Source organism: Raphanus sativus, chromosome 3, assembly GCF_000801105.2.
Source record: "Raphanus sativus cultivar WK10039 chromosome 3, ASM80110v3, whole genome shotgun sequence".
Classification (NCBI taxonomy): domain Eukaryota; kingdom Viridiplantae; phylum Streptophyta; class Magnoliopsida; order Brassicales; family Brassicaceae; genus Raphanus; species Raphanus sativus.
Genome location: NC_079513.1, coordinates 25403640 through 25413259, shown reverse-complemented (window position 1 = coordinate 25413259; position 9620 = coordinate 25403640). Strand labels below are relative to the sequence as shown.

The 9620-nt window shown below is 33.7% G+C and overlaps 3 protein-coding genes across 3 annotated transcripts; all 3 read left to right on the top strand.

Moving 5' to 3' along the window:
* Positions 1-4454: 4454 nt before the first annotated feature.
* LOC108846636 (uncharacterized) lies at positions 4455-5785 on the top strand. Its single transcript, XM_018619846.2, has 4 exons — positions 4455-4615; positions 4891-4999; positions 5096-5220; positions 5305-5785. Exons 2-4 carry the CDS (start codon positions 4903-4905, stop codon positions 5551-5553), a joined length of 471 nt encoding a protein of 156 aa, XP_018475348.1. The 5' UTR covers positions 4455-4615; positions 4891-4902; the 3' UTR covers positions 5554-5785.
* Positions 5786-6231: 446 nt separating this feature from the next.
* Positions 6232-7740, top strand: LOC108844062 (40S ribosomal protein S9-1). The gene is made up of 3 exons (XM_018617262.2): positions 6232-6330; positions 6510-6891; positions 7400-7740. Exons 1-3 carry the CDS (start codon positions 6303-6305, stop codon positions 7581-7583), a joined length of 594 nt encoding a protein of 197 aa, XP_018472764.1. The 5' UTR covers positions 6232-6302; the 3' UTR covers positions 7584-7740.
* A 1109-nt stretch (positions 7741-8849) lies between these two features.
* Positions 8850-9569, top strand: LOC108846661 (uncharacterized). Its single transcript, XM_057004604.1, has one exon. It carries the CDS (start codon positions 8908-8910, stop codon positions 9250-9252), a length of 345 nt encoding a protein of 114 aa, XP_056860584.1. The 5' UTR covers positions 8850-8907; the 3' UTR covers positions 9253-9569.
* Positions 9570-9620: the final 51 nt, after the last annotated feature.

The following is a 9620-nucleotide window of genomic DNA, read 5'->3' as shown; positions in this document are numbered from 1 at the left end:
CTTACAAAATAAATGTTAGGTCCAACAGAATGTTTCTGTTTTAATAAGATAGATTACTTGTTGGCGGATCATAGTTAACTAAATAAAGTTTTACTAAAATATAGTCAAGACAAACTCATTACTCAATTCGTGTCTTCTCAATACTAATCATTCTTGTTTTTATATAAAATCAGATCTGGATCTCTTTTAGTCAGGGGTTTTCTGATTCATTGCTTATGAGATTTCAACTAAATCATTCAAATCTATAGATGAGCAAAATCGTGGCGAAGTGAAATAGTGTGGCAAAATGAATTTACTTTTTAAAGTTATTAGCTAGACACCCATATAATACTAGTTTCACCGATAGATATACCATTTTTGTTTTGGATATGGAAGAAAAGATTTACAAAAAGCAACTTGAAAGAAATGCAACAACACAAAACGTATATACATACACACGCATACACAAATGACAAATCCATACACATCCCAACTTGTGTAAATATCAGATAATGTAAAGTTGTTTTTACGAGTAAAATAAATACTATTAAGAAGTTTGAAAAGGAGGAAGCGAAGGCATGTGCAGCTATCCAGTTCCACATGTTCATCCAATTATTGTTTTGAGTCACTCTGCTAGGAGAAAAGGAGGGAACACAGGGATATTTTTGATTTAAGATATCTATCTTATTAAAACTCAAGTACAAAATCATTTTGTTTGGTTACTTGGATAACATTTTAAATATTCGGTTTGTTTGGAAACATGGATTGCAGTTTAAAAATGAGGTATGTTTGAAAACATGGATAACAATATTAAATGAGAATTGTTTGGAAACATGGATAGCAATATATTTACTTCTTTTTATTTACATATTTAGTCATTGCATTTATAAAAAATTAGATATTTCTTTTTTATAATTTTTTTATTTACAGATTTTATCACTACATTTAAAATCAATTTAAATTAATTAATTACAATTCCAATCTTATCTAAACAAATTGATGTCTCCATATATTGATCATTATTAATATGTAAAATTACTATTAAAAAAATATTTCACTTATTTTAGCCAAACACATAAAAATATATATTTTTTTTTATTTTTTTACAAAATCATTTAGGCATAAACATTCGGATACCCCTTTAGGTACGAGCCGTTTTTTTCGGGTATAGATTTTTTTGGGTTTTGAAATTTCTTTTTAGTACTTCCTTTTGTGTTTTTTTTTTATTTATAGATTCTACCATTGCATTTAAAATCAATTTAAATTAATTAATTAAATTTCAAAATTTATCTAAACAAATCGATATTCATATATTGATCATTACTAATATTGTAAAAATATTAGTAAATAAAAAATTTCTATTTAACTTCATTTAGCCAAACACATAAAAATATTTTCTATTTGTTTACAAAATCAGTTAGGCATATACATTCATATATCTATTTAGGTACGGGTCGTTTCTTTCGGGTATATATTTTTGGGTTTTGATATTTCTTTTTAGGTACTTCCTTTTTTGTATTTTTTTTATTTACATATTCTACCACTGCATTTCAAATCAATTTAAATTCATTAAGTACAATTCCAAAACTTTGAAACAAATCGATATTCATATATTGATCATTATTAATATTTTACAAATATTACTGAATAAAATTTTATATTTCACTTAATTTAGCCAAACACATAAAATATTTTTTATTTGTTTACGGAATCCGTTAGAAATAATATTAGGGTACCCATTTAGGTACTGTTCAATTTTTTCGGGTATGGATTTTTTTGGTTTTGATATTAGACCATGTTTGGATATAAATTTATGTGTGAGTTTCAAATTGAATCCGCCGGGTCTGTATGAATTTTGTTCTGATGTATAGGAAACTAAAAATATTTAAATAACGAAAATATTTGAAAATGATTTATATTTGAACAAACAATAATGGCTGCACATAAAAAAATCAATATAAAAGTACTGTACATTTGCATTCAAAATCATTTTTTTTAACAACAGACTACACAAATATGTTTATTTGTATAAAAAATTAAATTACAATGTAAATATTTAATTAATATATAAATATGTCACATTGTTTAAAATATCAATATAAAAGTATTATACATTTGCGTTATAAAATTATTTATTTTAACAATAAGCCAAATAAATATATTTATTAGCGAGAGAATAAAACAAAGCCAAAAAACACATAGTTTACCAGAGAGACTTTATATGTCGAACTTATTATAAAGAAGACTAGATTTTGATCCGCGCTTTTGAAGCGCGGGATATTTTACAATGAAAAATTTCACTAATAACTTAACAAATATTTTGGTAATTTTTAAAGAGTGTGTATTTAAAATATTTTTGCATTTTAAATCAGTGTTTTTAAATTCAACCCGATTGTGACAATACCGGTTAATCTGGATATCTGACAATTCAATTTATGTTTTTTAAAATATTCATATTAAAAAATCATTAAAACCCGAGACTAACCGATTGAACTGATAGATGACCGATATGTAATCTAATTGGATTTAAATTGTAATAGTTTCATAATTTGTAATCTTATAATCCAAATTTTAAAGTTTATTATTTGGTAATTTATGAAATTATGACGTTTCTACAAAATTTTAAAGAGAAAATGATAGATATAAAATAACTAAGATTACTTATTGTATTGTTTGGAAACATTGATAGTAGTATAAAAATATATTGTTTGGAAACATTGATAGTAGTATAAAAAAATAAGTATATTGTTTGGAAACATAGATAATAGTATAAAGAAAGAAACATTAGTGATTTAATGTATGTTTAACTATAAAGTATAAAAGTGTATTTAATTTAAAAACTTACAAAATAAATGCTAGGTCCAACAGAATGTTTCTGTTTTAATAAGATAGATTTTACTAAGATAAATGCATTCAATAATTACAAACAAATAATATACTTCATAAAAGTGAAAATAATACCCGCCCTTTCAAGGGCGGGTCAAAATCTAGTACTACTATTATAGTATTGTTTTCTTCTTTTTCTTAATCGCTAAATGAATAAATTCAATTTTACCGGAAACAATAATAAGTATATTTCTTTGGTTGAATAAAAATGTAGACTTATCTCTAAAATAATTGATGTGACACAAAATTGATTGCAATGGTTATTATAAGAAACCTGTAGGGTCGGGGCACGGCACGGCCAAGCACGGACCGTAGAAGTGTAGAACCCTTAAAAAAGAAAGCATTGAAATATCAAAAAAAATTTGAAGCCTTTTAAAAAAAAAAAAAAAAAAAGAAATATCAAAAAATTTGTATAACAAAGATTTCAAAGCATGTGATGGATCACATGGGATATTGATTACTGTCTAAAAAGGCATATAGATCATGTCAAGTTGTTCAAACACATGCATGATATTTAAGAATATTTACAAGAAATAAAAGATAGTGATCCTCATGTCAGCTTGTTCACACATACAGGCCAGAGATTTTTTACATGACATGATAAACTGTGGGAGTTTTGGTTTCTAACAACTTTTTTGCTGTGTTACAGTGAAGTCAAAGTATCCCTGACTATTAAATATTTTTACATTGCACACAATGCATGTATGAAACACAGTAACAAATGCAAATTTCATCTCGAGGTAAAATTTGGTTGATTATCATCCCTCCAAAAAATTACAAGAAAATTACAGGAAAAGTTAACCAAATAATTTACTGGAAAATTGTAGCTCAATAACCATGGTAAGTCTTTAACAAAAAAAAAAACAAATAACCATGATAATTGTCAGCTTTACTTGGGTCTTAGTGTTATATATAAGTTGTCACACATAATCATTCATACAGTCTTAGTGTTATATAAGTTGTCACTTAGGGGTCATAAGATGTTTAGAATACTGTTAGATATATACAACTTGTACATGTTATCATACACGAATACGGAATAACAGTGTCGCGAGATCGTGCTGACTTGAGCCACGAAAGAGGTTGGCTCTATTTTCGTGAATTCTACTAGTTCATCCTCTCCGGTGTCGATTGTTGTAGCTTCCCAACAAGTTGACCACTCACCCTTATCAAGGTGAAGACTTCTTTACATGCAAATGTGAAATGTCTCTTCAAATATAACTAGTTTCACAACAACAAATGATCTAATAATTTTCAGTCACAAAATAAAAAAAGGATCTAATCCAATACTACAAAGTCTTTTTTTTGGGGGGGGGGAAATCATCTTAGCTCCAATAGATTTGTTGTGTTGGATTTAGCCAGGCCTAGCCTAGGCACACTTAGTGGAAAAAAGAATCTTAATGCTTTAGAATATTGTATGATGTGTTGCTACTTTCTATTGCTGAACTGTAATTCAGCAACAAATTATACAATTCTATAACCGATGTAATAATAACAAAAGAAAAAAAAATCTGAGAGCAATTATTTATTTTTGATCCAAATGGAAGTGTAGGGGTGATGATGTAAAAACTGGAAACATCAAGACCACCTCTGTGCATATAGTCGACACTTGTAAATAAGGGCCAGGGTTTACAAGCAAAGCCATTTCCCTCTTGTGCCGTGCCGTCGCCGTCTCCGTCGCCAGTTCTCTAACCGTCATATCCGGCCACCATTTTCAACTGTCGCTATCTACTGTAATCGAAAATTTCGGGTAAAGTATCTTCCTTTCTCATAACCACGCATCCGTCGAGAAATCCCATTAGGAAATTGAATCTGAGATGTGATTTGTTCTTGAGTGTAATAAGTTAATCAATCGTTGTGCACGGAAGAGCAGTGGGTAATTGATGGCATTTTCGATTTTGAAGTGGAAAAAAGAAAACTCATTTTGCTCAAAAAGAGATTTGTTCGTGAAATGAGTTAGTACTATTGTATCGAGATTATCGTTGAAAGCTTTACATTTGAAGTTCTCTTCTTTGTTGCTTGCAGAATCCGAAGAAAATGAATTTCTTGAACTCAGCAGCATCCTTATGCAGAAGAGTTAGTTTGAGGGAATTCATCACCGAGGTCCCTGCTTACGGTGGCAGTGGCATTTCCGGTATATATATATATATATATTTCAATCTTGTCTCTGTTATCTTATCTGGTTAATTCACTTCACTTGTGTTGTTGTTGTTCCTGTTGTTCGTATAAGATGGTTCTTCAAGTGGATTAAGTTTGGTCTTTAAGCGTTGGGCTACTAAGAAAACCGCTGGTTCCACCAAGAACGGTCGTGACTCCAAACCCAAGAATCTCGGCGTCAAGAAGTTCGGAGGAGAGGTAAGGAAAGAACCGACAAAGCTACTTAGGATTTTAGAGAATCGAACTGGTCCTTAGTGCGTGTGTCTGTGTGTGGTTTTGCAGAATGTGATACCTGGAAACATAATAGTCCGTCAACGCGGAACTAGGTTTCATCCGGGAGACTATGTCGGGATCGGGAAGGACCATACTCTGTTTGCATTGAAAGAAGGACGAGTCAGGTTCGAGAAAAACAAGATAACTGGACGCAAATGGATTCATGTTGATCCTAAGGGAGGTCATGTTCTTCACCCTATCTACACTAGAGCTGCATCCGCCAAGTTGGCTCAGATGGAGACAGCTTCGTCGTCGTGAAAAAACAAAGAATTCAGACAAATCTAAATGTGTCTTCTTTTGTTAGATCATACGATCTCTGTGACTACAAAGATGGTGGTTTCTCAGAACGGCAACACTCAATTCAATAAACATCTGCTGTTTTGTTTTGGTCTTTTATTCTTTGTCTGGAGACTCCGGATACTGATCATTGGCTTGTTAACTCAATGCATACGTTCAGTTCTTCATAAGATTGTCAAGTTTTTTTTCTGTAGTTGTTTTTATTCAATACTCTAAAATTCTTGCAACTAGGAAAACATTTATAAAATCTTGCAATTAGATGTTTTTATAATATTGATGTTTCAAGTCTTCAAATTTTCGAATCCAACCTTGGATTTAACTTTCAAATGTATGCAAAATAATATCCTTTGCTATTATTATCAGCAAAAGGTAAAAGAAAAACAAATTAAATTTGTGATCTTGACACAATCCGAAATCGGTTCCGGTCCGATTTCCAAAGATTCAAACAAGTTGATTTTCTACTATGAATAGTGGTAGATAGATTCCCTTCACGCTAACAACTAACACATAGTGAATCCTAATCAGATCGTAGAGCCCAATAAGATATATACGATTCAAAATGGGCCAAATATTCAATTTGGCCCAGTAAAGAGATAAATTTTAGGGTTTTAGACACTTATATGACTTATAAATGAGTATTCGTCACTTACATTTCCCCCTGCGTGACCTAGTTTTCAATTACCGCCGTTTCTCACTAAGAAGACGTAGCTATGGTGCACGTTTGCTACTACCGCAACTGTAAGTTATCTCCTCTCCTCTCTTCTATCGTTTAATTCATCGATCTGCGTAATGGTTTATATTCAAAACGTACTGATAGATAGATCAAGGATTACTCTAAGCTTTTGTCTATATGATTGCGTTTGTGAATCTCTTTGATATTATTAACACATACCTTACATTGTTGCTTTTGTTGATAGATGGGAAGACGTTCAAGGGCCCGCGACGTCCTTTCGAGAAGGAGCGTCTGGACTCGGAGCTGAAGCTGGTCGGCGAGTACGGTCTACGCAACAAGCGTGAGCTCTGGAGAGTCCAGTACTCGCTGAGCCGGATCCGTAACGCCGCCAGGGATCTCCTGACCCTCGACGAGAAGAACCCCAAGAGGATCTTCGAAGGCGAGGCGCTTCTGAGGAAGATGAATCGCTACGGACTTCTCGACGAGAGCCAGAACAAGCTCGATTACGTCTTGGCGCTTACCGTGGAGAACTTTCTCGAGCGTCGTCTTCAGACCATTGTGTTCAAGTCTGGTATGGCTAAGTCGATCCATCACTCCCGTGTCCTCATCAGGCAGAGGCATATCAGGTAATTGATTTGTTGTTCTTCGTTTGTTTGTTAGCTAGATGTCAGTTGAATCTTAATTGGAACTAACAATGTCTTACTGGCTATCGTTATCATGTTGTTTTAACCGCATCTTAGTTATGAAAACCTTGAAACGTTGTCTGTTTTGTCTGAAAGCTTTGTTTTGGTTTCTAATTAATTACAGTTGTTTTCAGTGTCTGAAACGGTCATAAGTTTTATGATTCATTTTACCACAATGTCTATAATTTACTTACTAGTCTTGTTTGGATTCAAAGTTTTAATTTTTTTTTGTTGTTACACATTGTATGTTATTTGAGTCAGAATTAGCACTCGCATTCTCTGAAACATAAATACTTATATGCTACAAAAAAAATATTGTTTTTTTGTATGTATAAAGACTAAAACTTGTTAATGCATTTTGGTTGCACATTTGTCTTGTTTGGATTCATGTAAAAAGTACTGGCGTCGTCTTAATTTGGTTACTAATCTTTATTGTGTGTTACTTTGCTAGGGTTGGAAAGCAATTGGTGAACATTCCATCGTTCATGGTGAGACTTGACTCTCAGAAACACATCGACTTTGCTCTAACCAGTCCCTTCGGTGGTGGCCGTCCAGGAAGAGTAAAGAGAAGGAATGAGAAGTCTGCCTCCAAGAAAGCCTCAGGTGGCGATGCTGACGGTGATGATGAAGAGTAAATCTTTCTCTTACCGGGGTTTTAGCTATGCGGTTTTGGCTATTTTGTACTTCGTTTGTTGAGGATTGTTTAATGCCTTCTTTTTATCTTTCTTAAAGAGTTTGCGAACGTTTTGCTTATTTACTACATTTGCCTAAATCCAGACTTTTTTCTGCTCACCTTATAAGTTGTCTTATTTCTAGATTACGGTTTAAAGAATAAGTTAATACAAAGTTCATGATACCAATGCTACGCCCATGACTTTAGCCCATAGGTATTGTATCTTGGCTTTTCAATGTTATTGTTTAGTTCAAGTTCGACCTCACGACTTGTATGTTAGTGATATCGGATCGCTGTTCCTGATCACATGTGAAATGGACAGTGCCTAAGTGCCAATTGTTTACTAACACTCGATATTTTCTTCACACGTGTTATATGCAAAACCACGTGGAAACCATCTCACCATAGTAAACAATTAATTCCTGAACGACGTCGGTTATTGCCAGCGACACGTAGATGAAAGGGAAGTATCAGTAACCCTCGACTAGAGGCTAGAGCCAGAAGGCAACTAAATCAAATCCCAGTTTTACACGTATCAGAACTTTCAGAGTCGTCTTTTAGAATTAATTTAACGTATTATATGACTTTGAAAATCTTCTGCCTGGTGAATATGAGCCTTACCTTTCTGTGACCAATCATTCGACCCATTACAATTATTGTATAGGTGATATCGCCACGTTAATATTCACACTTAGTATGACTAGTATGCTGGTAACTTACTTTACTATTGTAGTTTAAGCAACATAGATCATTGTGTTACTAATTACTATAGAAACTAGATCGAATGCTATGATATTTACACATCTGCTATCAGTAACGACAATAACTAAAAGAAAATCAGATATAACCTACATCTGTACAAAATAACATGATGCTTATAAAAATGTTGTTCTTAAACACAATCCAAAAGGAGATTTTTCTAGGAACGACGTGGCGACAGTCTTTGGAAGTTATCGAACTAGTTTTTGGAAGCTGCCGAACAAAACGGCGCCGGATTAGGTCGCTTTCAGATCCGATTTCCACTTCTTCCACACGTCTCACTCCATCGGTCAAACGGCACACAGAGAGATCCGGTCCCCACCATTTCTCTAACCGACCAGCTCATCTAATCATCCACGTGTCCATACGAGTATGGTGTAAATTTCCCGTGATGTCATCAGTACAGACACGTCGACACTAGCTCGGTATATTTAAATGAAGTAGCTCCGGTACACATGTCTTTCAGTAATACAATAAATTTCATAATTTCGAATTTTCTAGCGTTCTTAATCTTATCAACGACGACGATGAGCGGAGAAGCTGATACTTGGCCGGAGATGGAGGCGGTGGCTAGGAAGATGGCGGAGGAGGTTGAGACAGAGAGCAGTGGATCGTCGGAAGCTGAGACGGAGTCTCCGAGATCCGTCGGACATTGGGGAGCTGCTCCGGTCACGGAGAAGACGGCTAAGGAGCGAGTACATAGCCAAGTTTTGAAGATCAGGGAGGAGGATCTCTGTGTTCTCTTCGAAGACAGAGCCGCCAACCGACGATATGTACATCCACATCGACTCAGTTTGGTCATGATTTCGAGGCCGAATCTGCCTTGTTCGCCTCTCAGTGGAAAAGTGGGGTCCGTTAACGCTGTTCAGTGATGATACACACATCAAAAATGAAGGTTCGTTTCTAGACCAGTCTCTCATGTAATTTATGTTACAAATTTTATTTTTAAAATCGTTCTTTAACTTAGTTCTTGATGATCATGTTTTTTTTTTGTGCTGTGCAGGTGATTTGTTGTCTCTCTGCGTTTTCTTTTAATGTCTGTGTTTTATTTTACTTGCTTTTTGTTATTGTTGGTTGTGTTATGTCTATATCGAAGATCGTTTTAGAGAGAGCCTTTTTTTTTCCTTGTCATAAAGTCATGTGTATATAAACCGTGAATGTATATATGAGCTCACGAAACTTTATGCTCCACTTTTGTTACATATATTTCTATATATATGCATGTAATCATCATCTGTAT

What these genes read in the sequence shown, in the direction of transcription:
- LOC108846661 (XM_057004604.1), top strand. Translation starts at nt 8,908, where the DNA reads ATGAGCGGAGAAGCTGATACTTGGCCGGAGATGGAGGCGGTGGCTAGG.
- LOC108846636 (XM_018619846.2), top strand. Translation starts at nt 4,903, where the DNA reads ATGAATTTCTTGAACTCAGCAGCATCCTTATGCAGAAGAGTTAGTTTG. An exon ending in CGGTGGCAGTGGCATTTCCG is followed by an intron (nt 5,000 to 5,095) that starts GTATATATATAT and finishes TGTTCGTATAAG; the next exon opens with ATGGTTCTTCAAGTGGATTA. An exon ending in TCAAGAAGTTCGGAGGAGAG is followed by an intron (nt 5,221 to 5,304) that starts GTAAGGAAAGAA and finishes GTGGTTTTGCAG; the next exon opens with AATGTGATACCTGGAAACAT.
- LOC108844062 (XM_018617262.2), top strand. Translation starts at nt 6,303, where the DNA reads ATGGTGCACGTTTGCTACTACCGCAACT. An exon ending in CGTTTGCTACTACCGCAACT is followed by an intron (nt 6,331 to 6,509) that starts GTAAGTTATCTC and finishes TTTTGTTGATAG; the next exon opens with ATGGGAAGACGTTCAAGGGC. An exon ending in ATCAGGCAGAGGCATATCAG is followed by an intron (nt 6,892 to 7,399) that starts GTAATTGATTTG and finishes TTACTTTGCTAG; the next exon opens with GGTTGGAAAGCAATTGGTGA.